Source organism: Myodes glareolus, chromosome 25, assembly GCF_982192425.1.
Source record: "Myodes glareolus chromosome 25, mMyoGla1.1, whole genome shotgun sequence".
Taxonomy (NCBI): domain Eukaryota; kingdom Metazoa; phylum Chordata; class Mammalia; order Rodentia; family Cricetidae; genus Myodes; species Myodes glareolus.
The window spans coordinates 36263312-36281865 of record NC_142050.1 but is presented as its reverse complement, the minus strand read 5'-3'; the positions used below and the strand labels follow the sequence as shown (position 1 = coordinate 36281865).

The 18554-nt window shown below is 47.4% G+C and overlaps 1 protein-coding gene across 1 annotated transcript; it reads left to right on the top strand.

Annotated features, from left to right (window-relative positions):
* Positions 1–1521: 1521 nt before the first annotated feature.
* On the top strand, positions 1522–10152 carry Zc3hav1l (ZC3HAV1 like). Its single transcript, XM_085683961.2, has 4 exons — positions 1522–1919; positions 2283–2418; positions 4887–5148; positions 7123–10152. Exons 1-4 carry the CDS (start codon positions 1537–1539, stop codon positions 7242–7244), a joined length of 903 nt encoding a protein of 300 aa, XP_085540087.2. The 5' UTR covers positions 1522–1536; the 3' UTR covers positions 7245–10152.
* The last annotated feature ends 8402 nt before the right edge of the window (positions 10153–18554 follow it).

The following is an 18554-nucleotide window of genomic DNA, read 5'->3' as shown; positions in this document are numbered from 1 at the left end:
GACCCAGACATGGCCCTAGACAGCAGCCTGTACCCAGAAGTCTCCGTGTGCTCCATGTGACAGCACCAGCCATCCAGGTCAGCATGACCCCGGGGGTGGCACAGTCCTCAGACACTGGCATGGTTCGAGGTAGTTGACCAGACCCTGGTCCTCCACATGGCTCTTGGTGACAACAGACACCCTGGATGTCAACTCAGATCCTGGCTGCTGTAAGGCCACAGACCCATATACGGCCTTCTGCAGCAGTCCTGGCCTGGATGACACCATGCCTCCAAGTGAGTGTGCAAGCCACTCAGATCAGGATGTCCCTGGTGTCAGCATGGCCCTTCAACCCCCTCATAGTCACTGGCTGTGACCCAGAGACCCCAGGCAATGTGGGCTACAGACATTAATACAGACCCTGGCTGTGGTAAGACCACAGACTTCGTCATAGTCCTAGGCAGCAGCTTGGGCCTGGATATCACCCTGGTCCCAGGTGGCAGTGCAGGCCATCTAGACTGGCATGGCCCCCAAACCAGCATGACCCTCAGATACCAACATGGCCCCAGGTGGCAGCCTTGATCCCTGGCATCAGCACAGTCTTCAATGATCTCAGGAGCCACAGATATCAACACAGACCCTGGATGAGGCAGGCTCACAGACCCAGACAATACCATGACCCCAGCTGACAGCACTGGCCAACCAGATCGGCCTGGCACTGGTAGCAGAGCAGCCCTTGGACACCCACAACATCACATGTTGCGACCCAGACCCTGGGCCTCCATGTGGGGCTCCAGAATGGAACCCAGTACTCGCTTACTGTTAAACTGACTGTCTACAGAGATATAGCCCGAGCCTCCAAGCTGAGATTCTTTCTTTCCCATTTTACATCTGGTGTGTGTTTCACGTCTCAGTTTGGACTGACTACATTTCAAAAGCAATCAGCAGCCACAGATGGCTAGTGGTTACCTCTTCGGAGAGGTCCTCCACTGACACCAGGTATCTCCTTACCACTTTACCAGCTTTTAGAAAAATCTTTAAACTTTATCTATTATGCAGTGTGTCAGCATCTATGTATAACGTGTGTATGTTAGTGCAGATCCGTACATGAGGAGGCCAGAGAACAACTTTCCGGACTTGATTGTCTCTTTCTGCCATAGGTTCCAGAGACCAAACTCAGGGCCTTTTACCCCCTGAGTCGTCACTGCTGACTCCTTACTAGGTTTTTTGAGTCAGGGTGTCATGTAGCTGGGGCTAGCCTCCAACTCCTATGGAACCAGCGCTGGTCTTGACCTCTGGTTCTTCCAACCTTCGCCTCCCAGGCGCTGGCATTACAGGCGTGTGCCACCGGGCTGGGCCCACCACTTTCCCGGTTTGTAGTCTTTGCAGCCCTCCCGGGTCTCCATCAGACCCAGGAGCCTGGAAGGCTGGGGCGTCTGAGGCCCAGCCTCGTGAGGCCCGGCCCCCGACAGCTCGCAAGCTCCAGTGGCGGTCGTGGCGGGGAGGAGCCTGCAGGCCCCGGGCTGGCGGGGACGCGCGGCGCGATCTCCGCGGACCATGGCGGACCTCACGGTGTGCGCGTTCCTCACCAAGGTGCTGTGTGCTCACGGCGGCCGCATGTTCCTGCAGGACCTGCGCGGCCACGTGGAGCTGTCGGAGGCGAAGCTGCGGGCGGTGCTGCGGCGCGCGGGCCCCGAGCGCTTCCTGCTGCAGGAGGTGGAGCTGCGCGACGGCCCGTGGGACCCGGAGGCCGAGGTGGCGGTGGGCACGGGCTCGGGCTCGGGCTCGGGCTCGGGCGGCGGCGCCACGGCCTGCAGGGTGGTGGCCGTGTCCTCCGCCCGCCTCTGCGCCCGCTATCAACGCGGGGAGTGCCAGGCCTGCGACCAGCTGCACTTGTGTCGCCGTCACATGCTGGGCAAGTGCCCCCACCGCGACTGCTGGTGAGGGGTGGAGTCCTCGGTCCCCACTGGGGCGGTGGGTGCGGGCTCCCTCCGGATGCTGCTGGGCTAGCCGCGGGCGGGAGGGGACAAAGGCCTTCCGCGCAGGCCGCTCCTGTGCTTTTCTTGGTCGGGTGTGACATGGAAGGTCCTCTTCACTGAGGTTTATTAGTCACCTCCCCTCCAAAACAAATTGCTGTTTCTACCCCCAGCTTGCTAGGATGCGCCACAGCAACAGCCGAGTTAAACCCGTTTTGAATTCACTTATGTCAAGCGCCACATTGAGGGACATCTGAGGGCAAAGAATTGGACCACCAGCCCCTGCCTCTTCTTGGTCTGGGCTTCTGACTGTTCTGAACTCTCTAGGTCTACCTGCGCTCTGTCCCACGATATCCACACACCTATCAACATCCAAGTCCTGAAAAATCGTGGGCTTTTTGGCCTCAATGAAGCGCAGCTTCGAATCCTGCTTTTGCAGAATGACCCCTGCCTTTTCCCAGAGGTGAGTCCCCGAGAAGCCGCCATCCCACCCACAACTACCACAACTGCGGTAACTCTTTCTCTCACTGATCTTTCTATTCCTCCGATGTTTGTTTTGCTTGTTGAGATAGGATCTTGTATAGCCCAGGATGGCAGTGAACTTTGTTTTTAGCTGACTCTGCTCTTCTACTAATCCACCTCCCAAGTGCTGAGGTTATAGGCAGTCACCTCCCATCACCACTTTAGATGTTAATTTTAACTGTTTCGACGCTCTTTGATTCGGTTCGAGACGCGATTGTTGTCATGGTGAAATCAACACATTTGTGGGGCTGGAGAGATGACTCAGTGGTTAAGAGCACTGGCTGCTCTTCCAGAGGATCCTGGTTCAATTCCCAGCACCCACAACTGTCTGTAACTCCAGTTCCAGGGGATCCCAGCACCTTCACTCAGACATACATACAGACGAAACACATTGCACTTGAAATAAAAATAAATAAATAGAAATGAGCACATTTGTTTCTATTTATGTGAAGAATTTGTTAACAAAATAATAATCTCAAATGAAAAAATTTGAAGCTACCAATAAAAAGTTTTTAATCTGTCATGATCATTCTCTCGGGCAGGAATGTCGGACAGACACACAGTTCTAAGATGTCCCCTTCTACAGCCTGAGACATTCTTTGAAGGACCTTGGCTCAGATGAAATCAGATCCCTGGTGTCAACGCAGAAAGGGATTTTAGGGAGAGCTCATTTGAGTAGGGTTTATTAATAAACTTTAAAAATTAGATGTGTTTTTTGGGATGGTAGTGGCTCACGCCTTTAAAACCAGTACCTTGTAGGCAGAGGCAGGTGGGTTTCTGAGTTCGAGGCCAGCCTGGTCTACAAAGGAAGTTCCAGGACAGCCAGGACTACCCAGAGAAACCCTGTCTAGAATATCTGCTGCTGACTCCACAAAAAAAAAGAAAAAAGCAAGAAGGCTAAAAAGTAGGTGAGGGTGATGGTGTAAGCCTGTAATTCTCCAGAGGCTGAGGCAGAAGGTGTGAGTGTGTAGGGCCAGCCTGTGCTACATAGCAAGCTCTTGACTTGTAAAGGAAGCAAATCAAAAAACAAACCCAAACCAAGATAAACAAAGATAAATTGTGGCAAGAATGTTACGAACTTTCATACATTGTTGGCAGGAATGTAAATCAGCATAAACATTGTACATACTAGTATGGAGGTTCCTTAAGAAACAAGAATGGGATAGGCTTGGTGACTTACTCTTATAGTCCTAGCTCTCAGCTAAGGCAAAGGGATAACCACAGACCTTGTCTCAGCACAAACCAAACCAAAACACAAGGGCCAGAGACAGCTCAGCATCTAGAGTGCTTGCCTAGCTGGGTAAAGTCCTGAGTCCAATCCCCAGCACCACATAAAAACCAGGTCTGGAGCCGCTTCTGATCCTCCTGCCCCTGGCTTCCTAACATGATTGCAGGGATGGGCCAGCATACCCAGTTTTATGCAGCGCTGGGGATCAAACCCAGGACTCTAGACCAGGTTGATCTCGAACTCACAGAAATCCTCCTGCCTCTGCCTCCCAAGTGCTGAAATTAAAGGTGTGCGCCACCACCACCCACCTGGGCAGTTTACCTGTAACTTTGGCTCCAGAGCATCTGATGCCTTTTGCCTCTATGAGCTCCTGGGCTCACATGCATGTACTCCTACATAGACTCACACATATACACATAGGGTTTTTTTTTTAAGATAGTGTTAAGTATTTTCTTAAATGCCAAACCTCTCCACCAATGCAAATAATCCCAATCAAAGCATATTAAACCGAATTAAAAGACACCCATGTTTAATAAATGACCTTACTTCCAGGTGACCCCTGGGGAAAACATGGAGAGGGAAAGAGAGGAAAGGAGAGGCCTCGCAAAACCCGGAGACCACATGTTCATTCTCTGGGGGGCAGTTTAAATAGCCCGTGGGAGTAGTCCCAACCTTCCCTGGGGTGGGGTTACCGTTTGATAGGCTTTCTTGGCCTTCCCTGGGAAGGGCTCAGCGTTTGGTGGGCTCTCTCGGAGGTGGAGTTTGTACTGAGGCAACTCCCAGGTGAGGGAGCTTATGCCAGAAACTGGGGTGCAGTCCCCAGTCAAACAGTCTGGACTTTTTGTATGAAGGGGTGTTAGGGAGCTGAGGTGTGGTGGTATAGCCTGTAGTCATCATGCTGGGGAGGAGGGGCCAGGAGAACCTGGGGCCTGCTGACCAGCCGTCCTGTCCGAATCAGTGAGCCCCAAGTTCCATGAGAGACCCTGTCTCAGTAAAGTAGAGGGTGATTAAAGAAAGACACCCAGTGTTGACCTCTAGCCTCCACATGCGTGTGCACACACATGCGCCCCTCCTCCAAAGATGTCATCAAACTTCTAATGTAGCTAAAGAGGTTCTAGTTTATTCGCGTCAAGATAATAGTGAAAACTCACATCTCAAACATGACCTCATTCCTGCCTCAGGTCTGTTTGCTGTACAACAAAGGCGGTGACGCCCTTTATGGCTACTGCAACCTCAAGGATCAATGCAACAAGTTTCACGTCTGCAAAAACTTTGTCCGGGGCGAATGCACACTGAAGACCTGCAAGCGGTCCCACCAGCTCATTCACGCTGCCACCTTGAAGTTGTTAGAGGACCAGGAACTGAGTGCTTCAAGTGTCGTGAATTTCCAGATAATCTCTGTCTACAAACACGCGAAGCTGCACAAGATGCTTGAAGATAAAGGTAGGCAGAGAACCGTCAGCGGGGAGGTGCGCTAAGGTGGGTAGGGAACCGTCAGCGGGGAGGTGCGCTAAGGTGGGTAGGGAACCGTCAGCGGGGAGGTGCGCTAAGGTGGGCAGGGAACAGTCAGCGGGGAGGTGCGCTAAGATGGGCAGGGAACAGTCAGCGGGGAGGTGCGCTAAGATGGGCAGGGAACAGTCAGCGGGGAGGTGCGCTAAGATGGGCAGGGAACAGTCAGCGGGGAGGTGTGCTAAGATGGGCAGGGAACAGTCAGCGGGGAGGTGCGCTAAGGTTCTGTACTGTGTAGCAAAAGGAGCAATGAGCGGCCTGGAAGTGAGTCTAGAGACAGAACATTTCATTTGCTAACTGAAGCCTTTTCCTTGGGAAGGGTAGGACTGGCAACATTTATGATGATGATGATGATGATGATGATGATGATGAGAATGATGATGTGTGTATATATATGCACACATGGGGGTGGGGTACCAGAAGAGGCCAGAAGAGGACATCAGATCCCTTGGAGGTCTGTGAACCACTTAATGTGGGCGCTGCACACTCAGGTCCTTGATTACAGTAGCAAGTGCTTTTAACTACTGAACCGTTTTTCTAGCCCCAGTTAACGTTTTATGATACGGAAATGTGATTCTAACTAAGAAGAGATTTTCCAAGTTTGAAACTTGCCCAAGTGTTTGAACATGGTCGCTTCTAGGCCAATTGGTGGTGAAGAATTTGGTAGAATTGTCTTAATTCAGCTGGGAACAGGGGAGGGAGATGGCAGGGGAAGAATAACGTACACATGGTTCTCTTTTGTCAACCTGAACTAAAGTTTTTGTTCAGTAATTTTGTAATTTTCATTGTTAAGTAATTTTGGCCACATTATAGGCAACAGACTAGAAATAAAATTGCATGTCTCAGAGAGGGCTAGAGAGATGGCTGGGCTTTTTAGAGTCCTTGTTGCTCTTGCAGAGGACCCAGGTTCAGTTCCCAGCACCCATATGGTGGCACACAACGATCCTAACTCCAGTTCTATGGAATCTGACACCCTTTTCTGACCTCTACAGTCTCTGCATACATGCACATGGTGCACTCACATACATGCAGGCAGAACACTCTTACATATAAAATAGAAGCAAATAATTGTTCTTTTTTTTAAAAAAAGATTTATTTGTTTATTATATATACAGTGTTCTGCATAGGAGCCAGGAGAGGGCACCAGATCTTATTTACTGATGGTTGAGAACCACCATGTGGTTGCTGGGAATTGAACTCAGGACCTCTGGAAGAGCAGCCAGTGCTCTGAACCGCCGAGCCATCTCTCCAGCCCCAAATAATTGTTTTTAAGTCTGTCTTGGTCACTCTTCTATTGCTGTGAGGACACCGTAAGCAAGGTGACTCTTACAAAGGAAAGCATTTAACTGGGGTCTTGCTTACAGTTCCAGAGGCTTAGTCCATTATCATTGCAGGGAGTTTGCTTAGTGGCTGGCACAGCGGGCCTGGCCCTGGAGAAGTAGGTGAGAGCTATATCCTGATCCACAGGGAGAGAGACAGAGACATGAAGAGAGTGAGACAGAGGGAAACAGAGAGACTGGGCCTGGCACACGCTTTTGATACCTCAAAGCCCACCCCTAGTGACACATTTCCTTCAACAAGGCCGCATATCCTAATCCTTCTAATCCTATCAAAGAGTGCCACTCCCTGGTAACTGAGTAATCAAATACAGGAGCCTAGGGGGGCCATTCTTATTCAAACCACCGCAAAGTTGCGTGGGGATCCCCTTTGCTGTAACTCTAAGCACAGGTGCGATCTGGTGTGTGGACAAAATGGCATTAGCTTACCATTTTTTTTTTCCACTAAATTTAGTATCAGAAGTATCTGCCGCTTAGTCTTTCTGACTGCTTATTTTTTATTTATTTATTTATTGTTTTGGTCCAGTCTACCCCCCAATAACAGAAAGCCCATCTCTCGTCTTCCTTTCAGACAGCGCGACCTCTGCTGGGCACTCACAAGGCGTCGAGAAGCAAGGGGCTCCTGGGGCTGGCGCTGCAGAAGCCAGGCCTCTGGCCCCTGCCCCTGCTCAATCGCCCAGGAAGCCCCAGTAAACCTTAAAGGGTACAGAGGAAGTGAGAAGCAGCTTGTCTGTCCATCTTGGAGGATCAGAAGCAAGATTTCTGCCGAGCTGGAGTTTGTAGCTGTTCTCTCTTTCCTGACTTAATAGCACTGGCAAGTTAATACCTTTCTCATCCTTGATTATGAGAAGCCGGGGTGGAAAGGAAACTGCACTTGTGGGTGAGGTTGGCCCTGGAGCGTGCAAAGAGAGGGTAAAATTCTGATCAGTCCAGGGCAAATCCTGAAGCTGTAACCTCTGTCTGCAGTTCTCAAGTGCCTTTCCAGCCCTGGCATGGAGGGTAGGCTCCCGCTGGCATTTCCTAGACTCCCTTCACACGCTTCCGTGGTAGACACCAGTTTGTATACTCTACACCTTACTTGTTACTTGGGTTTGTACATAATCCCTTTTGCACAGAATTGTTTACATAGTTGAACTGCCTCCCTTATCCTGGCGTATTTCAATACTCATAACATTTGAATATCTCATTCTGTATCAGATGTATTTGCATCTTGTTTTGTATGGAGTTTAAAAGCCATTTCATACCTTTGCTTGGCTTGTAGGTGCTAAACAATGCTATCCTTGGGTGCACATTTCTTTAACTATCTGTGCAGATGAGTGGGCTCCTCTGCCCCTTCTTTTTGTATGTCTTGATTTCGTGAATTTTCTATATGTTGCGTTTGTTGCTGGGGCCCTCTGTGCTATCATCCATACTGTGTTCATAATATTCAACTTTATGGGTTCATCCCCAGTGAGGTATCACAGTTAATACTCTTTAGTCTCTCACCAGAGTTTCTACCTCACCCCAGCCACTTCCCGTCTCTTACTGAGCCTACCAGAGCTCAGCTGCTATCTTGACGGATGTGTAGTTCAGTTCACTCCTTCCTCCAGTTGTGTCTGGTCCTTCTGAGGATGGGGACAGGCCATCAGGAACACACACACTTTGCCTATTCTAAGGTCATTCCTTCCTTCCTCCAGCTCATCTGTCTCCACTGGTCTCATCTTGTCATTTGCAAATGTTCATGTTCCCCAATGTCGGTGTATAAAGAGAAGGGTTTGTGTTTCTTTCCATAACATGACCTTTGAAAAATAGGGGCAATTTAGTAAGTTTTCATAACGCCGAACTTACCTTATTTAGAGAAACGTTTATCATGAGAGGAGGAATGTAAAAATGTCCATTCCAAATGAAAAATCAGTTTCCTCTTAATGAGTCTTGCACTATGGTTGTCAACAACAGTATTATTGAAGTTGTGTTTTACAGGTCTTTGGACTATGGTTGTCAACAACAGTATTTCTGAAGTTGTGTTTTGCAGTCTTTCTTTTTTACATTTCTAGTTGTGACTTTTTTTCCCTAATGGTATTTGTTGTGTATGTGTGCTGGGATCAAACCCAGGGTCTTGCCTATGTGAGGCAAAGTCCTTGACCAGCAAGCTACATCTTCTAAGTCCTGGGACTGAACTTTAAAAGACATTTCGGCCAGTCAAGGTCGTATATGCCTTTAATCCCAGTGCTACAGAGCTAGAGGCAGGCAAGTCTCTGTGAGTTCAAGGCTACCCTGATCTACATAGTAAGTTCCAGGCTAGCCAGAGCTACATAGGGAGACCCTGTCTCAAAAAGAAACTGCATTTATTATTAGTAGTATTTATACTTTGTCATTCTCCTGTATATATTTGTTGTAAGCCACCCTAAGTCCTCAGAGGAATGCTCAATGCGTACCCTTTACATCAATAGACGTGGTAGACTTTTACATTGTTGTGTTCGCATATACACCATCATTGTGTTCTTAAAGAGAATGCTTGTTGGTCTGTAGTCATTGTTGCAATATTTTATTCAAGTCTCTAATATTCCATTTTAATGTTCTCTTGGCATCTAGTCTACAGAATTGTCTTCTTGTGTGTCTGTATGATGCTGGGATTATGGTCATGTGTGCTAGGCAAGTACTCACCACTGAGCCGTATCCTCAGCACTAAAATGGTCTGTAATTGTTACTGGACCAACCTGGCTGCTCACCCCCATGACAGGCAAGTGAAGTTAAGAGATATAGTACTGAGACAAAGCTTCTTAGAAAGGGAGGTTGGGGCTGTTCCAGAGCCTCTTCTCCTGGGGGGCTAATTTAGGGTCAGTTTATTCAAGTGGTGATGGCTGTCCTCGGATGCTCTGTTAAGTTGGGGGGCCAGGTAGTGCGCACTCACTGCTTTGTCTTGGGGTGTTTTTCACTTCTGCAAGTCTCAGAAACAGATCAGTATTTCCTTGGGCTTTACTTTTTAAATTAGTTCCACAGCACACAGCTGGAGGTAAGAGAATCAAGAGTTCAAGGCCACCAGGAGGTGGGGGCGCACATGCCTCTAATCCCAGCACTCAGGAGGCTGAGGCAGGTGGATCTCCAAGTTCAAAGTCAACCTGGTCCACGAAGTGAGTTCCAGGACAGCCAGAACTGTTTGTTATACAGAGAAACCCTATCTCAGGGAGGAAAAAAAAAAAAGAGTTCAATGCCAGCTTTTATAACACAGTGAGCTGAGGCCTGCCTGGCTACTAGAAATCCTGTCTCAAAAAAAAAAAAAAACCCCCCAAAAAAAAAACAAACAGACAAACAAAAAAACCAACCAAACCAAACCAAAAACAAATGGTTGTTAGTTTTAAATTCTTTATTAGGATAAGAGAAATACTCTATTCTTATTTGTTGGAAGCCGAAAGCTTGATAAAATGAATCAATCTCTTAATGGAATATTATTTTAATCACTTGCATGATTGATCGCATTAAGTGTTTTTATGATATTAAAACATTCTTAAATTCTTGTGATAAGCTTTGCCTGGCTATAGCATATATTCTTCTAATGTCATTTTTTCTCTTTGCTACCCATCAGTTCATTCATAAATAAAAATCATTTATATTTTATGGCTTATATAGTGATTTTCTTTTTAATTTTATTGGTTTCTGGTCAAAGTATAAATTTTATTTTAAGTAACATTTCCAGCTTCATGATTTATTTATTTGACTTTTTTATTCAGGGTCTCACCCTGTAGCCCAGGTGGCCTGGAGCTTCTGATCCTCCTGCCTCAAATTCCCAGGTGCTGGGATTACAGGTGTAAGCCATCACTCCCAGCTTCATTTTCATTTTAAAATTTATTTATTTCTAGCCTGGCTCAAGCCTTTAATTCCTGCACTTGGGAGGCAGAGGCAGGCGGATCTGTGTGAATTCAAGGCCAGCCTGGTCTACAAAGCAAGTTCCAGGACAGCCAGAGCTGTTACACAGAGAAACCCTGTCTTGAAAAACAAAACAAAACCAAATTTATTTTTATTATATGTGTATGCGCACTTTCGTGAGTTTATGTGTACCACATGCATGCAGGTGGCCACAGAGGCAAGAAGAGGGCACTGGATTCCCTGGAGCTGGAGTTATGGATGGTTGTGAGCCATCACGTGGATGCTGGGAACAACCTCAAGTTCTGCACAAGAGCAGCAAGTGTTCCTACTCACTGAACCATCTCCGCAGTGCTCAAAGGTGTGGCCTTTGGAAGTGGATTAGATCCCGAGGACTCTGGCCTCATGAATGTCTTCATACATTTATGGAGTCAAAGCATACTGGGCTATTGGGAGACACGGAAACTGAGACCTGGGCCATAGATGGAGAGCACACCCTTCATGGGCCTATTATGTTCCTTCTTCTTCCTCCATCTCTTTCCTCTCAGTTTCTTGACTGCCACGGGTGGAGCAACTTTGTGCCACCAAATGGTCCCACGGTGTTCCGCCTCACCACAGGTCCAGAAACGGCAGAGCCACGTGACCATGGGCTGAGACCTTTGACTACGAGCTAAAAGAAAGCTTTCCTCCTTCCAGCTGATTTCCTTGTCTGTTTGCCGCAGGATGGGAAGCTGTCTGATACAATGCAGATGCATAAAGAAAGTCATAATTGGGCTGGAGAGATGGCTCAGTGGTTAAGAGCACTGACTGCTCTTCCAGAGGACCCGAGTTCAATTCCCACCACCTTCATGACAGCTCATGACTGTCTGGAATTCCAGTTCCAGGGGACCTGACACCCATGGCAAAAAACAATGCACATAAAAAATTAAATTTAAAAAAGGAAGTAATAATTACCCATAATTATTGACATAATTAAAGACAACCATGCTGGCTGGTGAGATGGCTCAGTGGGGAAGGTCACTTAACCACCAAGCCGGAGTGATTCCTAGAACCCACATGATGGAAGGCGAGAACTGGCTTCTGCAAGTTGCCCTCTGACCTCCACATACACATACCCATATGACCTCCATATACACATACCCATATGACCTCCATATACACATACCCATATGACCTCCATATACACATACCCATATGATCTCCATATACACATACCCATAGGCAGTACGAGTACGTGATAGAGAGGGAAAGCGAGGTAATCATTGCTAATTGGTTAAATATTTTTAGCTTTTCTCATACATCTAATCTTAGATATTGGGGCGGTATCTGCCTATTTTGGGTGTTTTAAGCAGTTTCCTGTATTATCGAAAGCGTTTGCAGTTTTATTAGATGGTTGTGTTGCCCCTTTGTGTGTCGTGGAATCATAGTTCTATTGTTGGATGCTTATTCGCGTCGTTTTAGTCTTTAGGGCGGAGCCTGTACTTGTTATTTTTGTAGAACACATTTCAAGGTGTAAATAGATCATACCCAAAGATAGTGGGTATTATAAAGATTCACAGAGGCTCTCAGAATGGCCTTCTAGCGTAGCCAGTGTCTGCTCACCAATGACATGCCTGTCTCGGATCTCTCAGAACGGGGCTTCTGGCATATTCTCATGAAAGACACAGTACATTTTTTTAAAATATTTATTTATTTATTTTGTATACAATATTCTGTCTGTGTATCTGCCTGCAGGCCAGAAGAGGGCACCAGATCTCATTACAGATGGTTGTGAGCCACCATGTGGTTGCTGGGAATTGAACTCAGGACCTTTGGAAGAGCAGTCAGTGCTCTTAACCTCTGAGCCACCTCTCCAGCCCCCGACACAGTACATTTTGTTTCCTCCATAGTTGTTCCAAGTGATATAGATTACATATAGTATAATACAATATACTATTTTCTATTATATGTATTTTTTTCTATAATAATTATGCTCTTCTTCTGTAAAAGTCAATGAAGTGTTTAAATGTTTAAAAAGTTACACAACTAGCCAGGGATGGTGGCACACTCCTTTAGTCCCAGCACTTGGGAAGCAGAGGCAGGCGGATCTCTGTGAGTTCGAGACCAGCCTGGTCTACAGAACAAGTTCCAGAACAGGCTCCAAAGCTACAGAGAAACCCTGTCTCGAAAAAAAAAAAAAGTTGCACAACTGAGCATGGTGGTGCACACCTTTGATCCTAGCACTTGGGAAGCAGAGGCAGGAACATCTGTGTGAGTTTGAGACCAGCCTGGTCTACATAGGAAAGCCTAGGCTACATAGTGAGAGCCTGTGTCAAAAGAACAAACAAAATTGCTGGCAGAGGCTGCTCGTTCGTTCCCAGTTGCTCAGACCTGAAGTAATCACACAGAAACTATATTTGCAATACTATTTGACCATTAGCTTAAGTGTATTTTATAGCTAGTTCTTTTCTTTTCTTTTCTTCTCTTTTCTTTTCTTAAGACAGGGTTTCTCTGTAGTTTTTGGTGCCTGTCCTGGAACTCACTCTGTAGTCCAGGTTGGCCTCGAACTCATAGAAATCCGCCTGTCTCTGCTTCCCAAGTGCTGGGATTAAAGGCATGTGCCACCACCGCCTGGCTATAGCTAGCTCTTATATTCTAAACTAACCATCTCCATTAATCTGTGCATCACCACAAGGTTGTGGCATACAGGCAAAGTTTCAGCAGGCTCCAGCAGAGGCATCTGTCTCCTGTGGTGGCTACATGGCTTCTCTCTGACTACCTACTCTCTCTATATCTTCTCCAGTCTGCCTATATTCTGTTAAGCCACTGGCCGAAAGCAGCTTCTTTATTAACCAGTGGTATTCCCAGCATACAGAGGGGAATCCCACATCACAAAGTTACAGCTCAGATTCTGGATAGGGACTGAGTGTCACGCCCGACCTCGACCAGCAAGGACTGACGCAACATCAAGAGTCTTCCAGCTTTATTGCAGGATCTCCGTTACAAAATAACGTCTTCTTCCCCGAGCCCTCGTGTAAGCAGCTTATAAGCCTCTGTTCTCCAATGATTGTTAGCCACATGGGCATAGCTCATACGCTCCCTGGCAGCTGCAGACACTTGTCAGAGTATGATGCAGTGTCATTCCACAGAGGAGCTGTGGTCCGATGCCAAACAAGGAGTTGCACACTCCAAGGTGGTCGTTAGAGAGGCCAAGAGCCAGCACCATTTTTAAGGCGCTGTCGGGGAGCCATGTGGGGGAGGCGAGCAGCGCCCCACAACTGAGAAGTAATTTCTAAATGTGAGCGAGAATGGAACAAAAAGGAATGAAGGACAGGAGCACTCTCGGGTGTGTCTCTGCCCAGCTGGTGCTTGCAGAACAATATGTGTGTGCACATACATGCAAATATATATTGTGTGTGCATATACATGCATACACACATACACATATGTTTTGCTGTTTTGAGCTGAAGGCTCAAGTAGCCCAGGTTGACCTTGCACTCAGAACGCAGTCAAGGATGACCTTGAACTTCTGATCCTCTTTCTTCCACCTCCAAAGTACTAAAGCAACAGGGATATGCTGGGAATATAAGCCTGCATCGCCATGCCCAGGTGTGCAGGGCTGGGGATCAAACCCAGAGCTTTGGGTGAACTCTGCAAGCACTCTGCCAATTGCGCGGCATCCCCAGCTGCAGCCTGGGCAAAATCGAAGAAACTTTTATATTAATGTCTAATTAATTACTCATCCAAGGTTATATCTTATTTATTCAATTTTTATTGAGACAGGGTCTTGCTATGTTGCTCAAGCTGTTTTCAAATTCTCATAGTCAAATGAGCCCTATGTATCAGTCACTACTAGTGTGTGCCACGGTATCTGTAGCAAAGGTATATTTAAATCCATGTATTATTCAATCATATTAAATCAGGCACTTTCTTCTTCTTGATTTACTTTCGTATGGGAAGTTTGGTGTGACCCGATCATGCATTCACCTGATAAAGGTAGGGTTTGCTGGGCACCCGTCATGGGGACAATCAGGAATGTCAGGAGGCGAAGGTCATCTTCAACTTCAAAGGTGAGGCCAGCCTGAGCTACAGGAAATCCTGTCTGCCGTGGACTCACTCTCCAGGAAGTATCTACAAGATGAGTTTCTGACTTAGTGGGAGGGACCAGCCAGGTGTAGTACACATGGCAAAATCTCGACAGACGGGAGGAAAGTGTCTGTCAACTTGGATTGACTCTGCCTGCTTTCAAGGTGGAGATGTCTCAGATAAAAATCCCTTTGGTTCGCAGTCCTTTCACATTCAGATAAACAAGTCAAGAAGACATAGTAGATGTTGTAAGGCAGTTGATCCTGCCTTTCTTGATTGACTATTCCCCTGGGTTCATGCTGCCCCCACCAACCTCTGTAGACACCTGAATCTTGCCTTCTGGAACTATGGCCAGTTCTCTGCCTTTCTCTATCTCTATCTGTCTGTCTGTCTGTCTCCTAAACCCAGGGCATTGTAGAGAAACACGACTGAGCAATATCCCCAGCCCCAGTGTTTCCTTTCCAATACTAGGGATTGGACTCAAGGTCTTGTGCATGTGACACAAGTGCTGCGGGAGTATCTTCTGCTGCTTCAGCCAATAGTCGCTGAAGCACGAGCCCACAGTGCTGCGGAGCACCTTCCGCTCCATCAGTCAATAGCCGCTGAAATACCAGCCCACTGGGGTGTGGTATATTTCTCTTTAAAAGAAGAGCGGCAAGCCTCTGCTCGGCCTCTTGGTTCCGGAGCTTGGTTCTGGCTCCTGCTCCCAGCTCCTGCTCCCGGCTCCTGCTCTAGCTACTAAGCTCCCTTCCTGATGGTTTATGGTGTATGTAAGTTTTACCCCCCAAAATAAATACCCCTTTAAAACATAACTGGTGTGGGATTGATTCGCCATTACACAAGCACTCTACCACTAAGCTATGTCCTTAGACCTGGCTCGGCTTCTTTTTTTAAAGTTTTTTACTAGCATATATTAATTGTACACAATACTGGGTACAAAAAGTTCCATTATGACTTTTTCATACATGTATATAATACATTTAGATTATATTCATCCCCATTACCCACTTTTTAAAAAATATGTATTTATTTTTATATGCATTTGGTGTTTTGCCTGCATGTGTGTGTAGGTGTCAGATCCTCTGGACAGTAGTGACCTGCCCTGTGGGTGCTGGGACTTGAACCCCAGGTCCTCTGGAAGAGCAGCCAATGCTTTTAACTGCTGAACCATTTCTCCAGCCCCCACTACCCTCTTTTATCCCTCTTACTCCCAATGTTCCCCTTACTCTTCCAGTTAGCCACCTCTCCTTTCATGTCTTTTTTTTGGGGGGGGGAGGGAGAGAGGTTGAGCCAGTGAATTTAATTAGGGTTGCTTGTCGGAGCACATTTGAGGAGGGGTCACTTACAGTAATATGGACAATTCACTAATGGCTACACCACTGAAGAAAATGTCTTCCTGCCACCTTCAGACTTCAGCAAGAGAGGAGGCTTGGAGCCTCTTGAGCTCTGCCCATCAGCCACCATTGGCTACTTGCTGTTCTAGTATAGTAAGAACTCCTTTGTCACTTTTGACCTGTGGTTTTATCTCACTGGCCTGTACTCCCATTCAGTGTACCCCAGGAGCCACCCTGTCCTTTCCTTTATTAAAATAGAAGAAAAAAGGTTCATTAGACATCCTTTAATCAGGGGATGGGTATGTAGTTCATTTGGGAGAGTGCTCGTCTGGCAATCAAAAGCCCAGGGTTTGATCTCTAGTACCACATAAAAGCGGGCCACACCCCTAATAATGAAACTGGGAAGCTGGAGATAGCAGGGACAAAGGGACTTCCCCCAGGAGACAGTCTGTCCCTGAGCCTGGGCCCAGGAGGAAAGAGGAAGACTGGGAATCAGCATAGCTTTGCTTCTGTGCTAGATAGTTTCTGTCAAATAATTTGACCCAAGCTAGAGTCATCTGAGAAGAGGGGACCTCAATTAAGAAAACACCACCATTAGATTAGCCTGCAGGCAAGTCTGGGGAATTTTCTTGATAGATGACTGATACGGTAGGGGCCCAGCCCACTGTGGGCAGTAGCACCCCTGGGTGGGTGGTCCTGGGTTCTGTAAGAAAGCAGGTTGAGCAAGCCATGGGAAGTAAGATAGTAAGCTGCTCTCCATGGCTCCCACTGAACTTCCTGCCTCTGGATTCCTGCCTTGTGGCCCTGCCCTGATGCCCTTGACAATGAACATTAATCTGTAAGGCAAAGCCAAATCAACCCTTTCTTCTCCAAGTTGCCTTTGGTCAGAATATGTTTGTTATTTGTTTGAGACAGGGGTTTCTTTATGTAATCCTGGCTGTACTGGAACTCGCGCTGCAGACCAGGCTGTCCTAGAACACACAGAGATCCGCCTGTCTCTGCCTCCTGAGTGCTGGGATTAAAGGCATGCGCCACCACTGCCTGGCGGTCAGTGTTTTATCAGAGCAACAGAAACCAAACCATCGCAGCTTTCCCTGCATTCTGTTTTCCAAAACATGCCCCGTGGCATGCAGGAAGTGAGGAGAGAGGCTCTGCTTTTGGTGGGAAGAGCCATGGCTTCAGACATGAAAGGAGGGAAGGAAGGTAAGAAGAGAAGTAGGCTGCCGAACTTCATTTTTACGAGTGATAGCCCACACTGGATGCCTAATGCGGAAGGATAGCCAGACAGGAAGTCCAGAGACCACCAGGCTGTCCCTGCATTCTGGATTTGTGTTTTAGCTAGTGCTAAGTCATGCATGAGAGAGGTTGAGGTGTTTCAGATACCTTACTAGGCAGTTTACCAGTGTCTGTGAGGCTTTCTTATCTTAGATATCACTGACTAGGGGAGGATTGTTCCTCCCTGCGTTATACGGTTCCTAGAGACAGAAAACCTGCTCTCAGATGAGCCTTTCGTATGCAAACTCATGGTGCTCTCATGGATCCCTGCCCTGCCCGAGGTGCCAGGTGCCTTTCCTCTCAGGAACTATCATAAGCTCTATTTCTTGTAGAGCTGAATGAAATCAATAATCATATTTAAAAGTAATACCGTTTGTCTCGTATCCAGGATCTGGAACAGACTTGACTGAGTCTTCCAGTGAGTGGCAATATTTCTAGGGACACGAATGGCCCGTCAGATACAGGTCACTGGAAGACACAACAGGGGTCCAGCAGAGAATCACCACAGAGAAGCCAGAGAGGGTTTCTGGTTATTTAACAGACTAACCAGTGTTAGGAACTGCCCGCATTCCAGAATGTGGCGCTCCCTCAGCGTACCTTTGACTCAGCGCCAACGGCCACCAAATGCGACACATTTCCCTTGCCACCATGGCTGGTGCCGTCATAGCCTTCCTGTCTGTCTCTCTGTCGTTTTGTCTCTCTCTCTCTTCCTCCCTCCCTATCCCATTCAGAGGCAGCCTTTCAAGCCACCCCCCCAATACATCTCTTTCATGAGGTCTGTTATATGATACGATCTCTGTGGCATTCTTTGGCCCCCTGATTGTCCCCAAACTTCAATACTAACGGGAAGAGCCTTGCCGGGAATAGGAGACTGCTTTGCTGCTACCACAGCGGCCTGGGGAGTGATTTCAGAGGCCTCCACTTAGGTGAAGCTAGAATTTTTGACTTTACAACATGAAAGAATTTTGGATGAGTCAGAATGGACCAAAGTTGAAGGTTTCATTTGTTTGTTTGTTTGTGGCAAGATTTCTCTGTGTGGCCCTGTGTAGTGATATTTTGTTGGTGATCTAACAAATAAAGCTTGCCTGAAGATCAGAGTGCAGAGCTAAACCACTTGTTAGCCATAGAGGCCAGGCAGTGGTGTCACACATCTTTAATCCCAGCACTCGGGAGACAGAGGCAGATGGATCTCTGTCAGTGGGTTTAAGGCCACCCTGGGCTATATAAGATTGAATCTGTCTAAAAGAGAAACAGAGCTCACCCAAAGGTGATCCCAGCAGTGGGGATAGTGGGGATCACATGCCTTTAATCCCAGCACTAGAGAGGTGGAGACAGGAAGGGATATGGCTGGGCGGAGAGATATATAGGATATATGGGCAGTATAAGGTGGGAGGAGACAGGAGCTCAGCTGGGCAGTGGTGGCGCACATTTTTAATCCCAGCACACATGGAGGCAGAGGCAGGTGGATCTCTACGAGTTTGAGGCCAGC